Genomic DNA, 22,182 nt, shown 5'->3' with positions numbered 1-22,182 from the left:
TGGGCCTGAATCTCACCCAGTTTGAAGTTGCAAGTCTTGCATTTGCCTCTCCCCAACCCCTGCAGGTTATATTGGGGTGATGTGCAGTTTATATTTGAAAATAGTTGGTCTCTGAAACACTAGAAATAAACAACATCTTTGGGGGTTTTTGGTTAGTCTGTACCATACCCATGAGGGGCTGGGTCCTCTTACCCTCCTCCCTGAAGAGGAAGGAACACCGATGACCTCTGGAACCTTGGACTCGTCAGAAGCCCAAGACAGCACCCTCACACCAGGTCCAGTCATCTGGTCCCTGGTCTCTCAGGGCCCTCTGCTGGTTCTGGAGCCAGGTGATGCTTGGACCTTCCTGACCCTCTGCTGCTCCCTGGTGGAGCTGCTGCTCTCAGCTGCCAAGGGCTATTTGGTCCAGGCAGTGAGCTGAGCTGAGTAGGCCAACACTGTCCCTCCCAGCTTCTCCTAGGGCCAGAGAGGCCTGATTCTTGGTGGACCACCACCTCTTGCCTTTCCTGCCTCCCTGGGCCCTCCATTTGGCCTCCCTCTACCTTTGTTATACCGCCACCTCTGACCCCACCACGGAGAAAAGACTACGGACACTAAGGCTACGCTGCACACTACGGTTATTTACTGGGTCAGGCTAGGTTGGAATCCTTGTTAGAGGTGCGGCTCCTGAGCCTCGGGGACGGTCCTGTTTGGGCTTCAGGGGAAGGCAGTACTGGGCGCTGGCCTCGGAAGCACAGCTGGCCAGAGGGGGTCAGGCAGCAGGTCATGGCGGTGGGATCCAGGTCCGGTGGGAGCTGCACTTGCCGGTGCACCTGCTGCGCCATGCGGTAGCTATAGCCATCTGGGCTGCAGCCCTCCAGTTGCCGCTGGCCTGTCACCATCAAGCATCTGCCGTCCACTTGCACCACCAGGTCCTCCGGGGTGAAGCCTCTGGCATCCACCTTCATCTGGAAGCCATCCTCCACACAGACATCGTCCCGCACAGCTGCCACATCGTCCCCCAGCAGCCGCACCGGCAGCGTGGCCACTTGGTTCTGTTCGGCGAGGGCCACGCTGGGACACCGGGATGCCACCCGGCTCCCGTTGGGGAGACCGCTACCGACCCGTTGCATCCGAGTGAGCAACTGCTGTCCAAGGGCGCGAGGCCCCGAGTGTAGCGCTCGCCACTCGGGCAGGGGCGCGGACACCCGAAGAGGAGGGTCCTCACGCGGGCCCGCGCATGTCCCCTTCTGCTCCGCGCTACCCCGCGCGGCTCCGCTCTGTTCAGCCGCGCTCTCTTCGCTTCCTGCGAGGTTCGCATCTGCGGTTTGGGGTCAGCTATGCACGTCCTACCTACACGGGTCAGGTTGTCAGCCGCCCTGCCGCCCCCGTTGCTGCTTTTATCCTGGAACCTGCCCCTTTCTCGGGCCTTTCTCCACCTCCGTCAGAGGGCGCAGGCGGCCCTGGGCTGTGACCCTACTGGACCGACTAAACGAGGCTGGACGTGCGTGAGCCCGACCCTGGAGCGGCCATCAGCACAGAGCGGAGATGAGATTGAGCCTCCCGGCTCTTGCTCTGCCAAGAATCAGGCCTAGGGGCAAGAAGGATTGTCCCCTGAACAGAACCATCCGAATGTGACGGCGGAGTCATCCATTCTCGGAACGTCCTGCCTTTCTCTGACCATGCACGATCCTGTGACACATGGGGATGGGGAAGTGAATGCATCTTCCTCGTTTCCTTCATTCATCCGACTCTGGGCCTACTGTGGCAGGCTCGGGGCTGGGCTCTGGGACCGCAGAGATGAAGACGGGCCCTGCCCTCGAGGTGCCCAGTGTGGGAGAGCCGTTCCCATACGCAGGGAAAGGCTTCTGCCCTCCTCTGTCTCTACCTCTTCCCCAACTCAGTAGCCTTCCCTCTGACCATGGCCATGCCTCTGGCACTCAGAGCTTTTATAATAAACTCTTTTTGCTGAAATGTAATGTACATACAAAAAAGCACACAGAAGGGTACAGTTGAATTATTGCAAACAGAACACCCGTGTAACCACTTCACAGGTCAAGAGAGAACTGTTGCTACTTAATCTCCACCGTAGCTGCAATTCTGTGTCTGGGGACATGTGGGACACGGCCGGGTGGGAGTGGGAGGGAGACATGACGGGAGCCAGTGCGACCTCAGGCCCCTGGCCTGTACTTCCACCCTCGGGCTTGGGAGGTGGGCAGAGCCCACGATTCTCTCAAACAGAAGCCTGTTTTCTGGGATGCTTCTTGTCCCCAGGGAGACAGTAATCCGGACTCTCCCGGAAGCCTTCAAGAGAGATTAGAATTGACAAAGGGTCAAGCTGGGGTGCTGGCTCGGGACTCACTTGGTTGTCTTGGACCAAAAGACAGGACAGAAAAATCTGGAAGCCGGAGGCGAAGAGAGCGGCGGTGGAAGACTACAACTCCCGTCATGCTCCGGAGCAGTGACGCCTGCGCACTGTGCGCCGGTTGCCCATGCGGCCCTAGGGCTGGGAGCGCCGCGCCGCGCCGCGCCGCGCTCAGCTTCGGGGGAGGCCATGGCGGAACCTTCCCAGGCCTCGACCCCGGCTCCGGCCGTGCAGCCCCGTCCCCTTCAGTCTCCAGCCCCTGCCCCAACTCCGACTCCTGCCCCCAGCCCGGCTTCGGCCCCAACTCCGGCTCCCACTCCGGCACCAGCCCCTGCCCCAGCTGCAGCCCCAGCTGGGAGCACAGGGACGGGGGGGCCCGGGGTAGGAAGTGGGGGGACCGGGAGCGGGGGTGATCCGGCTCGACCTGGCCTGAGCCAGCAGCAGCGCGCCAGCCAGAGGAAGGCTCAAGTCCGGGGGCTGCCGCGCGCCAAGAAGCTTGAGAAGCTAGGGGTCTTCTCGGCTTGCAAGGTGGGGGCGGGGCCTGGGGTGAGAGGGGGCGGGGCTTGGGGCATCCTAGGGCCCGGGTGGGAATGGGGGCAAAGCTCTGGCTGGGGAGCGGCTCCTCGTCCCGGGATACAGAGTTATTGACTGATCCTTCTGCCTCCAGGCCAATGAAACCTGCAAGTGTAATGGTTGGAAAAACCCCAAGCCCCCCACTGCACCTCGCATGGACCTGCAGCAGCCCGCTGCCAACCTGAGCGAGCTGTGCCGCAGCTGTGAGCACCCCTTGGGTAAGGCAGGTAGTGCCCTTGGAGCTGGGGAGGGTGGGCAGGTGCTGGGGCCTGCTTGGGCAGGATGACTTTAAGTGCCACAGAGCTTCTCCTCTGGGCCGGCTCTGTGGCTTAGCGGTTAAGTGCGCGCGCTCTGATGCTGGCGGCCTGGGTTCGGATCCCGGGCGCGCCCCAAAGCACCACTTCTCCGTCCAGCGCGAGGCCGAGTCCCACGTACAGCAACTAGAAGGATGTGAACCTATGACATACAACTATCTGCTGGGGCTTTGGGGGGGAAAAAATGAATAAATAAAATCTTTAAAAAAAAAAAAAAAAAAAAAAAAAGAGCTTCTCCTCTGAAAAACCAAAGATGCCTCCTAAGCAGGGATTGGGTTGGGAGGGTGCATGCCCTATGGGAGAAGAAAGGAAATCTGCCAGCCCAGAAGAGACGAGGGGCCACCTAAGGGCTGACAAAGGAGCAGTCAGTCTCGTTGCTGGTCACACTGGTTGGAGGGAGTGAAGGTGAATCTTGGCTGGTGATGAAGGGGGGCAGGAAGCCCTGTTGGTCTCTTCTGTTCGTTCTTCCCAATGCTGCGGTCTGTCCTTCTTGCAGCTGACCATGTGTCCCACCTGGAGAATGTGTCAGAGGATGAGATTAACCGGCTGCTGGGGATGGTGGTGGACGTGGAGAATCTGTTCATGTCTGTTCACAAGGAGGAGGACACGGACACTAAACAGGTCTATTTCTACCTCTTCAAGGTGAGCTTCCTCTGAGTGAGTGAGGGAAGGAGGTGAGGCTGTGGGGTCTGCGGCTCTGATCTCTGCTTACCTACGCTCCTCCCTTTTCCTCTTCCTCCAGCTCTTGCGGAAATGCATCCTGCAGATGACCCGACCGGTGGTGGAGGGGTCCTTGGGAAGCCCCCCATTTGAGAAGCCTAATATTGAGCAGGTGGGATGAGGAAGGTGGTAAGAGAATTGGGGGCATCTTGGAAGTGTGGGAAGCCCTTGTTCTCCATCCTCCTCAAGCTGAGAACAGGGGAGAGGTTCAGGGAAGGGAGGACGTTTTGTACCAACCTCAGAGTGGGCATGGGGGTGGGGAGGGGACACAGTTTCTCTTCACAGAGAGCCCCAGAATGAGAGGAGAGCCTGGCGCCTGCCCTCAGGAAGCACCTATTTTTGGATCAGAAGTGCTGCTGGCTGTTCACCCCTCCTTCCTGGTTTTGTCCCCGCCCACCCCTTCTCAGGGTGTGCTGAACTTCGTGCAGTACAAGTTTAGTCACCTGGCTCCCCGGGAGAGGCAGACGATGTTCGAGCTCTCAAAGATGTTCCTGCTCTGCCTTAACTACTGGAAGCTCGAGACGCCTGCCCAATTTCGGCAGAGGTCTCAGGCCGAGGACGTGGCTACCTACAAGGTCAATTATACCAGGTAGGCCCAGCCAGGGACAGCATGGGGGAGGCTTGTAGGCCCAACCTGGGTTCAGTGGTTTCCACGCTCACTTACCACCCCCCCACTCCCTGCAGATGGCTCTGTTACTGCCATGTGCCCCAGAGTTGCGACAGCCTCCCCCGCTACGAGACCACTCACGTCTTTGGGCGAAGCCTTCTACGCTCCATCTTCACTGTTACCCGGCGGCAGCTGCTGGAGAAGTTCCGGGTGGAGAAAGACAAGCTGGTGCCCGAGAAGAGGACCCTCATCCTCACCCACTTCCCCAAGTAAGGCTCATTCTGGCCTATTTGGGTTTTGCCCCAAGTTCACATCCTCCCTGTTGTCCCCTTTTTTCCAGGAAGGCTTCCTGGATTGGTCCCTCCTCTCCCTCCATGAGCCTTCTGGGATCTGGGCATCTACCTGGCAGACTTGCCCATGGCCCAGACGCACCTTGCTAGCATTTGCCTTTGCGTGTACTAGTCTGGGGATGGCAGGTACATGGCCCGAGTGCTAACACTATCCCTGCCCACACCCCAGGTAGACGTTACTAATTGTTTCCCACGGGGCCTGGACACAGCCTCAGAATCCTTCCCACCACAGCACTCCAAGAAACCAGAGCTTACACTTGAGGTGAAACCGATTTCCGCCCCTGTTCTAGTCCTTTCTGTAAGATTTTCCTCTGTTCTGCCACACTTTCCTTTCATTTTAAACCTGGCTCATAGCTGCCCAGTTCAGGAAGACTTTACTGACTAATCCAGGGCCTCCAGTGCTGCCCTAGGTAGGAATATGAGGTGGCAGGAGGGGTGGACTCTGAGCCCCATTTTGATACTGAGGCCCAGGGTGACTTGGTGCCCTGCCTGGCCACACAGCACAGGACAGCATCAGTTCAGACCCTGTGTCCCTGTGCTGTACACGTGGCACACTGGTCCTCTGATCTCTGTCCTGGATTGTCCTGTCCTCTTCGACTAGGGGCTCCCAGGAGGCGGGGGGGCTGTGCCTCCCCCAAGTCAGAAGGCAGAGAGGCTGTCTCCGTTTTTAGGTTCCCAGTTCCCCGAGAGCAGGGTCTGTCTCTTTGACCCACCTCCAGTCCCTCTGGTGTCTGGCCCAGGCTGCTCCCTTGGCTGGAGGACAGAGTTGTGAGACAGACTGTACCCTCCCCACAGGTTCCTGTCCATGCTGGAGGAGGAGATCTACGGGGCAAACTCTCCGATCTGGGAGTCAGGCTTCACCATGCCGCCCTCAGAGGGGACCCAGCTGGTGCCCCGGCCAGGTGTGTGCCACAGCAGGCTCTGCAGGATTTCTGCTTGGCCTTCCTGACTGAGCTCAGCCCCTGCTCTGGAAAAGGGGCTGCAAATGGCACCAGTGGGGAAGTACAGAAGGGCTCAACTGGGGGTTGGAGGGCCCAGATCCCTTTTCAGGACCCACCACCTTCGACCCCTGTTCCCTGATTTTTCTGTTTGTCTCTCAGCTACAGTCAGCGCAGCGGTTGTTCCCAGTGCCCCCATCTTCAGCCCTACCATGGGTGGGGGTAGCAACAGCTCCTTGAGTCTGGATTCTGGAGGGGCTGAGCCCATGCCAGGTGAGTATTTGACCTCTGACCTCTGCTCCTTATTCACCCCTCCCCTAATCTCTCTTGCCATCCCCGAGAGACCTTGCCAACCTCCCCAGCAGGCGAGAAGAGGAAGCTCCCAGAGAACCTGACCCTGGAGGATGCCAAGCGTCTCCGCGTGATGGGCGACATCCCCATGGAGCTGGTCAACGAGGTCATGCTCACCATCACTGACCCTGCCGCCATGCTGGGGCCCGAGGTAGGCAGCCTGGCTTGCTGACCAGTGCAGGGAGGGGGCCTCACCCACCCAAGACCCTCGCTCACCACTCCTCCTTTGGTGTCCAGACAAGCCTGCTGTCAGCCAACGCAGCCCGGGACGAGACAGCCCGCCTAGAGGAGCGCCGCGGCATCATCGAGTTCCATGTCATCGGCAACTCGCTGACGCCCAAGGCCAACCGGCGGGTGTTGCTCTGGCTCGTGGGGCTGCAGAATGTCTTCTCCCACCAGCTGCCGCGCATGCCTAAGGAGTATATTGCCCGCCTCGTCTTTGACCCGTGCGTCCCCAGGAGAGCCCCAAGCCCAGGGCACCACCCTTGGGCGCCCCTCCTCCTTGGCCTCCCCATTCTTCCCTGGGCTTCTTCGTCCAACCTTTGGGAATTCTTCCTCCTCAGTTCCCGGCACTGAGTACTGCTCAGGCCCCCAGGGCCGTGGGGACCTGGGGAGCATTTAGGGGACAGGTCAGGGCTGTGACCTGTTCCCTCTCCCCTCAGGAAGCACAAGACTCTGGCCTTGATCAAGGACGGGCGGGTCATTGGTGGGATCTGCTTCCGCATGTTTCCCACCCAGGGCTTCACGGAGATTGTCTTCTGTGCTGTCACCTCCAATGAGCAGGTCAAGGTGAGTGCGTCCGCGTGGCCCCAGCCCCATCCCACCCCCTGCTTCTGAGTTTGGACCAGGTCAAAACAGCAGGCCCCCAAACTTTGTTAATGGCCGGACAGTTCCTCACACCTCCACAAGGTGGCAGTTGTACTTTGATAATTGTGGATTAAGACAACACCTGTTGACGAGTGGAGCCCAAGAATCAGCAGCACTCAAATGGTCTTGCATTTCCTTCATCGTTGGAATGTTTACATACGTTGGGGAGTTAGTACTTTTTACATTAGCCCTGTGCTGGGCGATAGTCCTGGCTTCTCTCCTTTGCTTGTCACAACAGATTCACTAGTAGGTCCCTGGTTCTCCTTTTTATGTAACCCAGGTCAGTGTGGTGCCTCACCGGTCCTGGTGTGTGTGGGAGACAGTGTCTCTTCAGAGTTCAGATGCTGCCGTGAGCAGGCCCCTTGTCGTTCCCCTTCTGCTTTCCCCCAGTTCCAAGGCCCAGGGACTGTGAACCAGTGGCCTGTGGACAACAGCTTCCTGGTTGGGTTTGGATCCTGGCCCTGCCGTGGCTGGCCGCCTGACCTTAGACACATTTCCTACATTGCTGAGTTTTGGTTTTTTATCTGTAACAGGGAGGAATAATACCTACCTCATGGGTTAATGTGAGAATTAGTCTGTAAAGCACCACACTTGGCCCAGAATAAGCGCTTAGAAATCCAGGGTCCTTCATTTTTCTCCCCATAAACTCCCCTTCCTCTGCCGGCCGCCTTTCCTCCTACCCACCCAGGATCCCCTGCTATCCCCACCTCCTCTCCAATCTTCCCTCTCTGCTCTGGGTCCTCTTGAGACCTCTCCAGTGCTGGGCCCGCGCCCCCCGGTGAGCCCTGCTCCCCTCCCCCACAGGGCTACGGGACTCACCTGATGAACCACCTGAAGGAGTACCACATCAAACACAACATTCTCTACTTCCTCACCTATGCCGACGAATACGCCATCGGCTACTTCAAAAAGCAGGTGACCCTTGCCCCACCCAACATCTGCCCCCTGCAGGGGCCAGGGGTCATTCTGTCCAGCCCACTGGTGTGGATGGAGTGGGAGTCCTTTCATGTCCCCTGCTCCATCCAGCACCTGTGGGAAAGTCCTTCATGCCTCTCTTCCTCCCTTCTGCTGCTGCCCCAGTGGAGAATTGGGCCCTGTAGGCAGTAAGGCAGTAGGGCAGGCGGCAAGAGTTGGAGGCTCTTGTCTCGTCTAGGGACGAGTCGGGAGGGGCAGCTGACCTGGAGCAATTATACTGTCAGGGACAGTATAATTGAGCCTGCACAGTGCAGAGCCCTGTGCTGGGGACTGTGGGGGCGGTTCAGGAATTGGGGAGAGGGGCCATGGCACACACTGCCCCTCAGGTGCTCCTGGGGAGGGGCAGTTAAAGCTGGAAAAAACCTTGCTGATGGATTAGGTCATAACTGTCCCCTCCCTAGGGCTTCTCCAAGGACATCAAGGTGCCCAAGAGCCGCTACCTGGGTTACATCAAGGACTACGAGGGTGCGACACTGATGGAGTGTGAGCTGAATCCTCGGATACCCTACACGGAGCTGTCCCACATCATCAAGAAGCAGAAGGAGGTTTCTGTGTGTGTGTGTGCATGCGTGCACATGCTCGTGCACTCGTCCATGGGGCTTTTCGTGAATGTGCAAGTGGTGAACACACACCTGGATGGGTACCACGTGTACATTCGTGTGCATGTGTGAGGTGGGGACGGGCCAGGACCTTGGTTCTTGCTCTGCCTCTTGGGGAAGTTAGGAGGGGAGGTGCAGGACCCAGTGGCAGGGGCTCCAACTGTGGCCCTGGGAGGGCTGGGGCTGGCCCCTCAGACCCTTCCTTCCCTCAGATCATCAAGAAGCTGATTGAGCGCAAACAGGCCCAGATCCGAAAGGTCTACCCCGGGCTCAGCTGCTTCAAGGAGGGTGTGAGGCAGATCCCTGTGGAGAGCGTCCCCGGCATTCGTGAGCAGGGTCTTGGCGGGGGAGGGGGCGCGCCACTTGGCGTGTGTTCGGGTGTTCTTAGGGATGTTCTCCCCACTCCCCACTTTGCAGGAGAGACAGGCTGGAAGCCACTGGGGAAGGAGAAGGGGTGAGTGTTGTGTGGAGGGAGAGGTTGTTGGGGGAGGCAGAGGGATCAGGAGCCGCAGACTTGGCAGACTTGGCATCTCTCATGCTAGGAAGGAGCTGAAGGACCCTGACCAGCTCTACACAACCCTCAAAAACCTGCTGGCCCAGATCAAGGTGGGGAGACCAGGTTCCCTTCTGGGGGTCCCTGCGCCAGTGGCTTTGTGACCCATTGTGGGGTGGGTGGCAGTCATGAGCTGGGTGTGGGGCACAGTGGGCCTGGCCGCAGCTCAGCTCTCCTCTCCAGTCACACCCCAGTGCCTGGCCCTTCATGGAGCCCGTGAAGAAGTCGGAGGCCCCAGACTACTACGAGGTCATCCGCTTCCCCATCGGTGAGGACGCTCCATTCCGACCCCTTTCTTCCACTTCTTCCCCCAAATCGACTCCTGCTCCTGCCTTCACTGGGCCACACAGCCCCCGGTGCCCCACCCCGGCAGTTGGCCCCGCTCTCCTCAGTCTCATAAAGGTGTGCCCCTTCTCTCCTGCTGCCCAGACCTGAAGACCATGACGGAGCGGCTGCGTAGCCGCTACTACGTGACGCGGAAGCTCTTTGTGGCTGACCTGCAACGGGTCATCGCCAACTGCCGCGAGTACAACCCCCCGGACAGCGAGTATTGCCGCTGCGCCAGTGCCCTGGAGAAGTTCTTCTACTTCAAGCTCAAGGAGGGGGGGCTCATCGACAAGTAGTCTGCTTTGGGCTGCACCTCCACCTGGAACGTCTCCACCTCGGGTTCTGAGCTGGCCCCAAGTCCCCCTCAGCTTGACACCCTCCAGCCAGGGCCCCTGCAGCCCTTTCAGGACCTTCGGGCACCCGAAGCTTGCGGCTCTGTCCTACCCTTCGTTGTGTCTGACCTTGGGGAGGGGTCTCCTGGGTCTGGGGCCCAGCCCCTCTGGAGTGGCTGGTGGCCCCCAGGCCTGGTCCCCGTGGAGCTGTGGAGTCTTAGAGGCCAGGGCCTGGCCCGGGTCGCTGTTTTCTCAAGGGCAGGACTGCCAATTTAGGCTTGAGTGAGGGGGCTTCAGGGGTTAGAAGTTCAACCTGGACTGGAGGGGCCGTGCCTCACCCTGTACTGTTCTGTCTGTCCCCCAGGGGTGGGGGGGCATGGGGACCATTCATTTCCTGGCATTAATCCCATAGAGGGAACAATAAAACTTTTTTTCTTCTGTGTGATTGTTTCTTGGGTAGAGTCCCCAGGCATAGCAGGCTGACCCTGTTCCCGCCAGTACCTCCTGCAGGCTGGAGCCTTTTAAGCCCCAGGTTGTGCTGGGGTCACCCTCCCCTGCAAGCCTCATGCCTGGTTCCAGGCCCCTGGGGTGATGGGGTCTGCCTGGCTGTAGCCCTCTGCTTTTCCCTGCTCCTGGTCCAGGTGCCAGGGCGGCAGTGGTCAGAGTCTCCACCTGGCTGCCTTTATCTGGGTGGACAGGGTTACAGCTGACTCCAAAAGGGGCGGGGGGAGGGGCGGGGGTGGGAGGGTGTGGTGGAGACTCCGCTTTCCTCTCAGCGTTTCTGTCCCCTTGCCAAAGTGCAAAAGGAGTTTTCTCTGCGGGGCGGGGAAGGGAGGTTCCTGAAGTCAGGCTCTGGCTGGGCTGGCTCCTCCCCTCAGTTTCAGTTTCCATTTTCCATCTCAGCAGAGCCCGGCAGCATCTAGCCTGGGCTAAATAAACAGCAGACCCAGCGAGCTGCCCTCAGCAGGTGGTGCAGGTAAGAGCGGGCTGGGCAGGAGTCTGGTGTAGTGGGTGTTACTCCTGCCTCCCCTCTTGCCAGATCAGGTTCCTGGTGCGTCCTTCCAGTGCCTTGCCCCATCTCCCTCAAGTGGGATGGAGTCCTGGGCAAAGGGAGCTTTCTGCACCAGACTGGGCTGGCCGGGAGGGGGGAGAGGGGTGGGGGAGCGTGGTCTGAGTCCCCTGCCATTCCCAGAATGGAGCTGCGACCCTACCAGTGGGAGGTGATCATGCCTGCCCTGGAGGGCAAGAATATCATCATATGGCTGCCCACGGGCGCTGGGAAGACCCGGGCAGCTGCTTATGTGGCCAAGAGGCATCTAGAAACTGTGGATGGAGCCAAGGTGGTTGTGTTGGTCAACAGGGTGAGTGGTTTGCCCTCCCTTCAGTGGGGAGTCAGCTCCTCCAGTGCCTCGAGAGCCTCCAGAACTCCAGAGCTGCTGTGGCCATCTCTAAGCTCACCTGTCTTTTCACCCATCCCAGTCCTTGCCTCCTCCCCACCCCACTTGCCCCCGATCCAGCTTCCTCTCCCCATCTCATTCTCCACCCCCAGGTGCACCTGGTGACCCAGCATCGTGAGGAGTTTAGCCGCATGCTGGGCAAACGCTGGACCATTACAACCCTGAGCGGGGACATGGGGCCACGAGCTGGCTTTGGCCACCTGGCCCGGAGCCATGACCTGCTCATCTGCACGGCTGAGCTGCTGCATATGGCACTGACAAGCCCCGAGGAGGAGGAGCACGTGGAGCTCAATGGTGAGAGCTGTGGGCAGGGGAAAGGGTTGCACCTGAGGCACCCCTGCCTGCCACCCCCAGGGCACTTCTAGTAAAGATGTTGGGACATTTTGTGGGAGTGAGGGGTTCCCCATTCACCAAACCCCAGCATACACCCTAGTAGAAACAGACCTGGCTGCGGTGCAGGATCTTGGGCAAGTCCCTTCCCCCAGCTGAGCCTCAGTTTACTAATCTGTGAAATGGAGGTAAATTACCCCTGCCTGGCCCGTTGTCTGGGGACTGGCTGCAAGTTGTGAAGGGAGGAAGTTCTCAGATGAGTTGCAGGGACTACATGAAATGAAACTTATAGGAGGAAGGGCTTTCAGACATGGGTCACAGCCTTCCCGCCTTGTGCCCCCAGCCTTCTCCCTGCTCGTGGTGGACGAGTGTCACCACACGCACAAAGACACTGTCTACAACATCATCCTGAGCCGGTACCTAGAGCAGAAACTCCAGAGGACACGGCCCCTGCCCCAGGTGCTGGGTCTTACAGCCTCACCGGGCACTGGTGGGGCCTCCAAGCTCAAAGGGGCCATTGATCACATCCTGCAGGTCAGCTTGGCCCCTGCAATCCTCCCTCCTCCTAACCCCGCAGGAGCTCCCTGGCCTGCCCTACCCTGTGCCCACCAGCCCTACCCAGGCTCCCCCAGGCAGGGTCTGGGCCCCTTCCTCCCCTAAGCGCCAGCCTCCAGTGGCTTCTTATTGCACTTAGAATAAACTGCCAACTCTACTCTGTTCCATGTGACCTCGCCCCAGCCTGCCTCTCCAGCCTCACTTCCTCCTGCCTCACCCTCACTCCCAGACACTGGCCTTCTCTCTGTGTTGCAAGCATGTCAGGCTATTCCCATCTCAGGACCTTTCCACTTGCCATTCCTTTTGCCCTGAATGCTCTCCCCCCTGCACTTTACCTGTCTGGCTCCTTCTTGTCATTCAGGGAACAGCTTAAATGTCACCTCTCCCAAGTCTTGCCTGATCACCCCACTGCACTCTATCATATCATCCAATTTCATTCTCTTCAGAGCTCGTTGACACTAAAATTCTATCACTCTGTTATTCTTTACTGGTTTATCCTTTGTCTCCCCAACTCCAGTGTAAGATGCTCTGTCTGCCCAGTACCTAGAACAGCACCAGGACAGAGAGGGTGGACAATAAATATTTGTTGAATAAATGAACCCCCACTCCCAATGGCCCTGCCTCAGCTGGACTCATCCTGCCCCAGAGCTCTGCCCGTGGTCCCCACAGGACCCCCTCCATTCCAGTGAACCTCTCTCTGTTGCCCCAGCTCTGTGCCAACCTGGACACGTGGTGCATCATGTCACCCCATAACCACCGCCCCCAGCTGCAGGAGCTCAGCCCCCAGCACTGCAAACAGTACGATCTCTGCCAAAGGCGCAGCTGGGTATGTGTAGGGAAGGGCCGGGGTCGGGGAGGTCTGGTGTGAAATGAGGGCCCCTGGGGTTGAGCCCTGACTCCACCCTCACTAGCTCTGTGAATTCAGGTTACTTGCTTATATGTCTGAGCCTCCAAGTCTCCTTTCTGTGAAATGGGGCAGATACAGCCCATGCCCACAGCCTCTGGTTTGACTCAGATGCCACTGTGGGCATCTGTCAAAACCCTGGGCATGCCGTAGAGTGCTTTGCAAACCATAAAGCTGGGGCGCTGTGTGCCGAGGCTGTTCCGAGCTCTATCCTGCGGTGCCCACACTGTCTGGTGCTTGCTATGACAGGGCTGGGCAAGGACTGGACATCACTGTGCTCAGGCCAGAGATCAAGGGCACATAGAGGGAGCAGACCAGCAGGAGCCATGCAGGAAACTGACCCTGCCTCCAGCCAGGACTCCTCCTTCACACCCCAGCCGGCCTCCCTCTCGAGCTCCCTCCTCGCCGACACCGACAGTACAAGGCTTCATGCGGAGATCAGCGCCCCCACTGGGTGCCCATTCCCCCGATGTGTATGGGAACCCGCGCACTCTTCTCGTCCAGGACCCGTTTGCAGACAAGCTGAAGAATCTCATGGACCAAGTCCACAACCAGCTGGAGATGCCCGAGTTGAGCCGGGACTTCGGGACGCAGGTGTATGAGCAGCAGGTGGTGGAGCTGAGCCAGACTGGTGAGAGGGGTCGCCCGGGTGGAGGGCTCGGCGGCTCGGCCGCTCGGCGGGCTGGACAGGGCCTGCCTGGGCGGAGCCTTTCGGGGGCGGAGCTAAGCCTTTCGGGGGCGGAGTCTAGGCGGGGCGGGGGCACCCTGGAGGGGCGTGGCCGCTCAGACCTTGAGCCTTCTGCCCGCCCTCAGCGGCGGAGGCAGGGCTCCAGCAGCGGCGGGTGTACGCGCTTCACCTGCGGCGCTACAACGACGCGCTGCTCATCCATGACACGGTCCGCGCCGTGGACGCCCTGGCCACGCTACAGGATTTCTACGACCGAGAGCGCGCCACTAAGACGCAGGTCCTGCGTGCCGAGCGCTGGCTGCTGGCGCTGTTCGATGGTGAGGCTCGCGAGGGAGGAGGAAGGGGTGGGAACTGGACCATCGGTCAGAGGCCAGCCAGGGCACAGGCGCCAACGCGGGTTGGGAAGGTGCCATTGAGAGTACTGGGGCCCTATTTTTCTAACCGAAAGTCAAGGCCGTGGATATGACGAGATGTCTACCCTCATTTGTGAAGGTTTGCGTAGATGTAACAACTAACTCATGCTATTGACAAAGGTTTTTTAAAAACCATTTAATTGGGACTGTCCCTGAAAGTCTGGGGTGTGTGGTACCTTTGAACTGGGAAAATGAGGAGGTCAGAGGGTGAAATTTAAGGCTAGAGGCCCCAGCACAGGCTGGGGGGCAAGGATCTTTCTGAAAAGACCTGAGGTGGAGTCAGTCTTTTGGTAGCGAAAGTCAGCATGAAAAGGTCAAGGGTTGGGGCTGGCCTGGTGGTGTAGTGGTTAAGTTCACACGCTCTGCTTCAGCAGCCCGGGGTTCACGGGTTCAGATCTCAGGCTTGGACCTGCGCACCACTCACCTAGCCGTGCTGTGGCGGTGTCCCATATATAAAGTAGAGGAAGATTGGCACGGATGTTAGCTCAGCGACAATCTTCCTCAGCTGAAAAAAAAAAAAACAAAACCCAGAAAAAGGTCAATGGCCATCCTGGTAGTTAGGTTGAAGAAGAGTGCTGGCCTGAGAGTATGTAGGCAAAACATTCTATACAGTAGGCCCCTGGTGTAAGGCTGGCTGGCAGAAGGTGTCCTTCAATGTGCTCAAGAGGACTTAGGCAGGAGCAGTATCCTCAGGCCCCCTTTGTAGTCCTGCACTCCTATCCCTGTGAGCACCCCCCCACACCCTGTCCAGCCCACCTCCAGGCCTGAGTCCTGTGCCTGTTTTGGGCTTTTCTGGCAGGCCACAAGAATGAGCTGGCCCGCCTGGCGACTCATGGCCCAGAGAACCCCAAACTGGAGGTGCTGGAACAGATCCTTCGGAAGCAATTCGGGAGCTCCGAGAGCCCCCGGGGCATCATCTTCACCCGAACCCGCCAGAGCACTCACTCCCTCCTGCTCTGGCTCCAGCACCAGCCTGGCCTACAAACAGTGGACATCAGGGCCCAGCTGCTGACCGGGGCTGGGAACAGCAGCCAGAGCACCCATATGACCCAGGTATGGGCTTTGGGGAAAGGAGCGGAGGCTGGGGGGCTCCCTAGAGGAAAAGGGGACGGGACGGGGTCTTCACAGAGAGATGGGGGGTTGATTATCCCAAGGCAGAGAGCAGAGAGCTGGGGGAGAGAGGTGGACACTGAGATCCTCAGTGTTGAAGGTTTCCCCAGTCTGGGGTTCCCGGTGGGGCAGAAAGGCAGAGGCTCACGGATCTTCCAGGAAAGAGGTGAGTGATGTCCTCGGGACAGAGGATCAGGGGTCTGGGGTTCCTTGCAGGAGAAGACTAGGTCCTGAGAGCTCCTAGAATAGAGAGGCAGGCACCCGTAGGAGTCCCTAGGGGAGAGAGGGGTTAGGTGGTCACCTGGGAAGACAGGCAAGATCCTGGGGGAGGTGCGGGGGAGGTATTTGGAGATAGATGTGGAGACTCAGGGCCCTTAGGAAAAGAGCCAAGATTGTGAGTAAAAGGGCTGAACCAAGAGAGACTGGGCTGGCAGGAGGGTAGGCCTGACCCCACCTCATGTACCATCCTCTTTCTCCTCCCCCATCCCCAGAGGGAACAGCAAGAAGTGATCCAGAAATTCCGGGTTGGCACCCTGAACCTCCTGGTGGCCACGAGTGTGGCGGAGGAGGGCCTGGACATCCCCCAGTGTAACGTGGTGGTGCGCTATGGGCTCCTGACCAATGAGATCTCCATGGTCCAGGTGCCCAACCACCCCCTGCCAACAGCCCTCAAGGGATCCTGGGTGGGACCCCAGCCCCACTCAGGCTCCTCCCTTATCTCTCTCTCTCCAGGCAAGGGGCCGTGCCCGGGCTGGTCAGAGTGTGTACTCGTTTGTGGCAACTGAGAACAGTCGGGAGCTGCGGCGGGAGCTGACCAACGAGGCACTGGAGGCTCTGATGGAAAAGGCAGTGGCTGCTGTGCAGGAGATGGACCAGGCCGAGTACCAGGCCAAGGTCTGTGGGCAGCCCGTCCACCCTGCGGGGAGAGGGGCTGAGGATGCTCTGCCTGGAAGGTCTCTGATGCACACACATGCACACTCCTCTTCCTCTCTTGGCCCACGCGGGGAGCATTTGAGTGGAGAGATGGGAAGAGGCCAGGGGTGGGGCTGCCAGCGAAGGCAATGGCTGTTCTCCAAAATGCCTTGGGAACAGGCCTTCTCCAGGGCTTTTAATTTATCCTCGTCACCAAATACTTTGGTGTATCTGTGAGAGCCACCTTACAGCCTTTCTGCAACCAGGCAGAGGGGAAACAAACAAAGACACACACACAAATAAGCCAGAACCAGGACTTAAATCAGTTCCCCTGAGGCAGGGTCACCATCGTCCAGCCTCACCCAAAATGGTCCGTGTTTACTCCTGTTGTCTCAGCATAATTATTAACGATGCTCCATGTTAGATTCAAAGAAGCAGCTTTGTACAAAATCCTCCAAAGCAGGGGCAAAGATTCAGCAAGAAAGCTTGCCCCACTACCCCTCCACGGAGCTGCTTCTAAAAGCTCCAGGGAGGGTTGAGGAAAGTTCCTTCTGGGTACTAATGATCTGAGGTCTTTGGGAGCCCTTTGTCCCCCCAGGAGCATTCCTGGGGGCCAGTGTCTTGGGCCCCAGCCATGCATAGTGTCCTCTCCCACCCCAGATCCGGGATCTGCAGCGGGCAGCTGTGGTCAAGCGGGCAGCCCGGGCAGCCCAGCAGGAGAGTCGGCGGCAGCAGTTCCTGGCGGACCAGGTGCAGCTCCTCTGCATCAACTGCATGGTGGCCGTGGGCCATGGGAGTGACCTGCGGAAGGTGGAGGGCACCCACCACGTCAACGTGAACCCCAACTTCTCGTGAGACCTGCGAAGGGGCTGTCAGGATGAGAGGGAGGGAGGAGTGTGAAGGGGGACTGAGAATCTCTCCCAACCAGACAGTGCTTTGGGAGTTTGGGAAGTTAAAGAGCAATTTTTTTTTTTTCCTGAGGAAGAGTCGCCCTGAGCTAACATCTGTGCCGGTCTTCCTCTATTTTGTATATGGGTCACCACCACAGCATGGCTGACGAGTGGTGTAGGTCTGCACCTGGGAACCAAACCCCTGAACCCAGGCCACTGAAGCAGAAAGCACTGAACTTAACCACTCAGGCCATGGGGCCAGCCCCAGTTAAAGAGCATTTTCACAAGCACTGAGTTTGCACTTTCACGATAGTCTGGTTAGACAGGTTTTATCACCACTCCATTTTACAGATGAGGAAACAGAGGCTCAGAGAGGCTAAGTGACTTGCACAAGCTCCCACAGCCACTCTGTGGTTGAGCAAGAGCTGGAATTCAGGATGCCAAATGCTGAGGGGCCAAAGCTGGCCCCGTGGGTCCTACCTACTCTGAAGACATCAAGAGGGGCTGGCTGTCCCTGAGCCATCCCCTCATCCTCTACCCCTAGAGGGTAAGCTTCCCCCATCTTCTCTCCATTCATTCATTCAGTAAGTATTTATTAGGCACCTACTGTGTGCCAGGCCACTGTGCCAGATCTTCACACAGGTTCTTTCACGTGAGGAGGTAGCATTTCGGCTAGGTCTGGAAGGGTGGATTGGATTGGAATGTGAGATGAGTATAGGCGGAGGTGATGCGACAGGAGTAGTTCTGGTGGACTTGAGTGGAAGAGACTGTGAAGGGTGAGATTCTGAAGGAAGACAGACCAGCCTGTGGAGGACCTTAAAGGTCGGGCCTGAAAGTTTAGCCTTTATCCTGTCGGCAATGAGGAGTCTTGGATGGATTTTGAGCAAGGGAATGTCAGGGTCAGATTTACATTTTCAGAAGATCGCTCTAAAAGGTCACTCATTTTAGAAGATCAGCTGGCGGAAGGGTGGCATGGGGTTGGGAGTAAGGATGGAACGGGATGGAAGGATGGGGCAGGGAGATCCCTCGGGAGGCTGTTGAAATCATCCAGGCGGGGCGTGCTGAGGCCTGAACGTGGGCAGGAGGGAGTGCAATGGAGGCAGCACAGGCAGAGCTTATTGAAGATCGGATTTCCTGGCCCCGGGAAGTCTCCGGGCCTCTTGACAGGCAGAAAGGCCCAAGGCCCAGGCAGAGGCTCAGCAAGCAGAGGGCACGAGACCTGGGGACAGGGCGGGTGTCCATGAGCGCTGTGGCCCCTCTCCTTCCTCTCCAGGATCTACTACAAAGTCTCCCAGCAGCCAGTGGTCATCGACAGAGCCTTCAAGGACTGGAGGCCTGGGGGCGCCATCAGCTGCAGGAACTGTGGGGAGGTGAGTCCTGGGGCCATGGCCCTCAGCTCCAGTGTTCAGAAGCCTGTGTCTGAGAGAGGAGGCCCAGCCTCTGCCATCAGGGTGCCCCCACGGGCATGGGGGGGGCAGCCCTGTCCCAGGAGCCCCTAATCTGAGGAGAGTGGTCCAACCCCTGTCTTAGGGAGCCCACAGTGTGATAGCTCTCAGTCTGAGGTGGGAGACATAGGCCTTGCATTCCTGGACCCCAACTTGAGGAGAAAAGCCCAGTCCGAGGACAGAGACCCACGCCCAGCTGTCTCTGTCCCTCCCCAAGGCCTGGGGTATGCAGATAATCTACAAGTCAGTCAAGCTGCCGGTCATCAAAGTCTGCAGCATGCTGCTGGAGACCCCGCAAGGGCGGGTCCGGGCCAAGAAGTGGTCCCGCGTGCCCTTCCCCGTGCCTGACTTCGACTACCTGCAGCACTGTGCCCAGAGCCTGTCGGACCTCTCCCTGGACTGACCACCTTGTCGCTGCAGTGCCCGGCTCAGGCTGCAGGGGGCAGGAGAATCCGCAGCAGCCACCATCTTCCCCTGGGCAAAGCCTGGGTCCCGGCCCCTCCTGCCTGAGTCACCAGCTCAGGGCACTGTGCTGACCAGCCACAGAGGAACCCCAGGAGCCCAGGCTGGCTCAGACTGCCACACTGAGGAAGCTGCTGGAGGGCCATAGCTCATCCCCAGACCCCACTCACACCACACAGACACTTGCATACACACTGGATGGAGGGGAAACTGAGGCAGGACAATGGCCACACTGTACTAGGAATCAACACAGCTTCTCTTGGCCCCTCAACATTCCTTCCCTGCCAAGGCTACTTCTGTTTTTTGAGGCTCCCCATAAAAGTAAAGAAATGGAATATTGGTGTAGAAAATGTGTGGTATTTTAAAACAGATTTGTTGAGGTATAATTGACATCAAATAAACTGTACATATGTATCTATAGTGTCTAATTTGATGTTTTAATGTTTACATGTTCTCCCCCAATCAAGATAATGAACATAGCTGTCAACCTCAAAAGTTTCATTGTTCCCATTGTAATCCCTCCCTCTTCCCTCTCCCCGTCCACTGATCTGCTTTGTGCTACATTTTTAATGTTAAAAGTTTTTTTAACACCCCACTTTATGGCTCCCATGTAACCTTATTTGGAGAGAGCATCAAAAGTCTAAATTTGAGAGCCATCAAGAATGAGGCCTTCCTGCCTCCTACACACGGTAATAGGCTCCAACCCCAATGCCCCCCCTCCACCTTCTCTTAATCCCCAGGTCATCTGCCCTGGGCTGGGGAGAGGCTGAGAACCAGGATTTGTGGAGTGGGGTCCAGGTAGGCATGGGGGTGGGGAAAGTTGTAAAGGCCTAAATTTTCTGTTCTCATTTTAGCAGGAAAGAAAGAAAGAAAAAGAAAGGCAAGATCTAGGTTGATTCTTCAGGGAAAGGGCTATTTCTGTAGTAAGAGGCCCAGCAGGCAGGAGTCACCTTCAAGAGCAAGGGAGGGGGCTAAACAGAGATTTGAGAGCAGGATGGCAGTCCTTCCTGCCATCTAACCTCCTTCCCTCCTGCTACATCCTTGGTCCTGCCTCAGGGTAGATGGGAAATAGTGCTCTCTCCTTCTCCCAGCATCCTCTTTCATCAATCCACCACCTCTTGTCCGATTGAGGGCTGAAATTCCAGTTCGTCTTTGGGCCTCCATCCCCCCAGAGTGGTCCCCTCTTGCCCAGGGCCCTTATTCCTCCTAATCTCTAGTGTCCCTTGGCCCTGGCTCCAGGAGTCACCCTTCTCCTCCCTCCTGTCCCATCTCCACCTCCTGGGGCCCCTTCTTTGGCCCATCTGCTCCCCACCTTGCCTTCAGTTGTTCTCTCCTCTGCCAGTAACATGCCTTTTTCAGTTCAATAAAATTAGCGACTGGGGGCAGAAGAAGCGGGGCAGGAGCCCAGGGGTGCTAAGCTCAGTGGCCTTGAATGCGGCTGGACACACGGAGTCCGGACGCCTGTCATTCCAGGGCTAAACAGTGACAGCTGAGGGACCTGAGCTGGTGTTGGGGGCAATGGGGCAGCTGTGTTGCAGGGAGAGATGGACTGATGATAAAGATGACCTGGGCACCTAATGGTCTGCTCAGTGGCCTGAGCCCCTAAATACACAGCTGACCCCTAGATGAGGGACCTTGACTTTAGAAGGGGTGTCCTGTCTGGCACCCACCTTGCCAGGCTGGGAGAGCTTTCTTAAACTCAGATGGAAGGGGCAACTCAGGCAACGAGGGGTTCCCGGGGTTTCCACTTCCAGTGAGGGGGTCTTCATACGGAGCCACTGCCTCCAGGGCATCTGGGCAAAGCTGCGCGAAGGAGGGGATTTTGTGAGGTTCTCAGGACCCAGGCATCCTAACTTACCAGCCTCAGAAAAGCCAGAGCTCCAGAACCTGCCTAGCGACCTAGATGCTCCCCGCTTTCTGCCCACCTGCATAGGCTGGCCCGCCCCACCCGGCTGAGACTCAGAGAAGGGCTCAGCCGCGGCTCCCCCTCCCAGGCCCCGCCCCCGGGCCGGGCCCCGCCTCCTCCCCCGCCAGCCCGAAGCCGCTGCGCTCCGGAGCGCGGCGAGAGCAGGTGGCGCGGCGGGCTCGGTCTCTGCCCAGCAGGTAAGTCAGCGACGAGGGCTGGTCCATGCTGAGGACCTCGAGGGCAGCGCGGGAGAACAAAGCAGCCTCTTCCACCTGTCCTGTGCCCTCGTCTCTAAACTGGGGGACCCTAAAGGACAGCGCGCCGACGCTGGGCATCTAGCGGGTGGGACTAAACTCGGGAGAAGTTTAGAGGGTCTCGGCTGGCTATGCCCGATGCCGGGGCGGGCTCCGAGGGATGGGAAAGGACAGAGCCGAGCATTGGGCGCGCAGCTTTCTGGAGAAGGGTAGGTCGGGGGTGGTGACTGCAGGGCACCGGGTAACGAGCCTCATTGACTCGGCTGTGCCCCGTGCCTCATCCAAGTGAGGCAGCATCCTACCCCCTCCCTTAGGAATGATGGAGTGACCCAAACGGTTTCTGTTCTGTGGGCAAATGAGGTAAGAGCCGCTGCCTAGCTGAGCTGGGTCCTGGGTTTCCTGGTGAGCCCCAGGGCACCTGCATCTTGCATTTACACCTGGGTACTGATGTGCCTGGGTGAGGGAGCAGGGGATCCTCCCAATGGCCTGGGGAACCCAGAGAGCCTGGGGACTGAGTAGATCTCTGTGTCCATGTATCAGAGCCAAGTGGGGGAGGTGATCACAGAAGTGGGCCTTATAGTAGATGTGGGGTTCATTTGCACCCTCCATATTTGGATTTGGGCTGTAGGAAAAGGGTCCTGCCTCCTAGGACCTTAAGGAAGTCTTCCTGGAAGAGAAGATCCTGGGCTGACAGCTTAGATGTGATGCGTAGAGCTCTGAGCCACAAAGGAGAGTCAGACTTTGGGCCTTGGTGCTGGGTTGGGGTAGAGCATAGGACCCAGGACTGTAGAACAGAGGGAGGTCAGTATGCTGCCATCTGGATTCATCCAGGACCCCATGGACCTCCCAGGGATCATCACAAGCCTAGGGACAGACGGAGATCCACCTCAGGTGGGAGAGCTTCCTGTGTCTGTCTAGTTTCCCCATTCCATTGTCTCCCTCCATCACACACACTATCGTTGTCAGGAAGTTCTGTCTCATATCTGACCTTCATCCCTTCTGCTTC

The 22,182-nt window shown here is 58.2% G+C and overlaps 3 protein-coding genes across 10 annotated transcripts; 2 read left to right on the top strand and 1 right to left on the bottom strand.

The window, feature by feature from the left end:
* Positions 1 to 351: 351 nt before the first annotated feature.
* On the bottom strand, positions 352 to 2,529 carry HSPB9 (heat shock protein family B (small) member 9). Its single transcript, XM_087441185.1, has one exon. The coding sequence runs from the start codon at positions 1,110 to 1,112 to the stop codon at positions 630 to 632; it is 483 nt and encodes a 160-aa protein (XP_087297311.1). The 5' UTR covers positions 1,113 to 2,529; the 3' UTR covers positions 352 to 629.
* Positions 2,476 to 10,292, top strand: KAT2A (lysine acetyltransferase 2A). 2 transcript variants are annotated; one of them, XM_004434466.3, is made up of 18 exons: positions 2,476 to 2,872; positions 3,012 to 3,135; positions 3,728 to 3,873; positions 3,974 to 4,063; positions 4,359 to 4,540; positions 4,636 to 4,827; positions 5,704 to 5,810; positions 6,009 to 6,119; positions 6,212 to 6,348; positions 6,435 to 6,643; positions 6,860 to 6,986; positions 7,869 to 7,979; positions 8,441 to 8,584; positions 8,851 to 8,965; positions 9,056 to 9,092; positions 9,181 to 9,244; positions 9,375 to 9,459; positions 9,621 to 10,292. In XM_004434466.3, the coding sequence occupies exons 1-18, from the start codon at positions 2,534 to 2,536 to the stop codon at positions 9,812 to 9,814; spliced, it is 2,514 nt and encodes an 837-aa protein (XP_004434523.1). In that variant the 5' UTR covers positions 2,476 to 2,533; the 3' UTR covers positions 9,815 to 10,292. The 2 variants fall into 2 exon arrangements, with proteins under 2 accessions (XP_004434523.1, XP_014646146.1); XM_014790660.2 differs by having other exon boundaries at positions 2,504 to 2,872; positions 6,209 to 6,348.
* Positions 10,293 to 10,668: 376 nt separating this feature from the next.
* On the top strand, positions 10,669 to 19,430 carry DHX58 (DExH-box helicase 58). Of its 7 annotated transcripts, XR_015554731.1 has the most exons (14): positions 10,669 to 10,826; positions 11,043 to 11,211; positions 11,400 to 11,601; positions 11,981 to 12,171; positions 12,902 to 13,018; positions 13,346 to 13,727; positions 13,910 to 14,101; positions 14,997 to 15,250; positions 15,799 to 15,948; positions 16,040 to 16,201; positions 16,880 to 17,070; positions 17,461 to 17,656; positions 18,383 to 18,479; positions 18,772 to 18,790. XR_015554731.1 is itself a non-coding variant. In XM_087441180.1 (13 exons), exons 2-13 carry the CDS (start codon positions 11,044 to 11,046, stop codon positions 18,955 to 18,957), a joined length of 2,037 nt encoding a protein of 678 aa, XP_087297306.1. In that variant the 5' UTR covers positions 10,669 to 10,826; position 11,043; the 3' UTR covers positions 18,958 to 19,430. The 7 variants fall into 7 exon arrangements, 6 of the variants coding, with proteins under 6 accessions (XP_087297306.1, XP_087297305.1, XP_087297303.1 ...); XM_087441180.1 differs by lacking the exon at positions 17,461 to 17,656 and having other exon boundaries at positions 13,601 to 13,727; positions 18,772 to 19,430; XM_087441179.1 differs by lacking the exon at positions 17,461 to 17,656 and having other exon boundaries at positions 16,880 to 16,969; positions 18,772 to 19,430.
* Positions 19,431 to 22,182: the final 2,752 nt, after the last annotated feature.

Source organism: Ceratotherium simum, chromosome 16, assembly GCF_057802395.1.
Source record: "Ceratotherium simum simum isolate JZ-2026a chromosome 16, ASM5780239v1, whole genome shotgun sequence".
Lineage (NCBI taxonomy): Eukaryota > Metazoa > Chordata > Mammalia > Perissodactyla > Rhinocerotidae > Ceratotherium > Ceratotherium simum.
The sequence above is the reverse complement of the archived record's forward strand: the minus strand, read 5'-3'. Positions and strand labels throughout refer to the sequence as shown.

What these genes read in the sequence shown, in the direction of transcription:
- HSPB9 (XM_087441185.1), bottom strand. Translation starts at nt 1,112, where the DNA reads ATGCAACGGGTCGGTAGCGGTCTCCCCAACGGGAGCCGGGTGGCATCC.
- KAT2A (XM_014790660.2), top strand. Translation starts at nt 2,534, where the DNA reads ATGGCGGAACCTTCCCAGGCCTCGACCCCGGCTCCGGCCGTGCAGCCC. An exon ending in TCGGCTACTTCAAAAAGCAG is followed by an intron (nt 7,980 to 8,440) that starts GTGACCCTTGCC and finishes TCCCCTCCCTAG; the next exon opens with GGCTTCTCCAAGGACATCAA. An exon ending in GGAGAGCGTCCCCGGCATTC is followed by an intron (nt 8,966 to 9,055) that starts GTGAGCAGGGTC and finishes CCCACTTTGCAG; the next exon opens with GAGAGACAGGCTGGAAGCCA.
- DHX58 (XM_087441177.1), top strand. Translation starts at nt 11,044, where the DNA reads ATGGAGCTGCGACCCTACCAGTGGGAGGTGATCATGCCTGCCCTGGAG. An exon ending in AGGCCGAGTACCAGGCCAAG is followed by an intron (nt 16,202 to 16,879) that starts GTCTGTGGGCAG and finishes CTCCCACCCCAG; the next exon opens with ATCCGGGATCTGCAGCGGGC. An exon ending in AACGTGAACCCCAACTTCTC is followed by an intron (nt 17,071 to 18,382) that starts GTGAGACCTGCG and finishes CTTCCTCTCCAG; the next exon opens with GATCTACTACAAAGTCTCCC.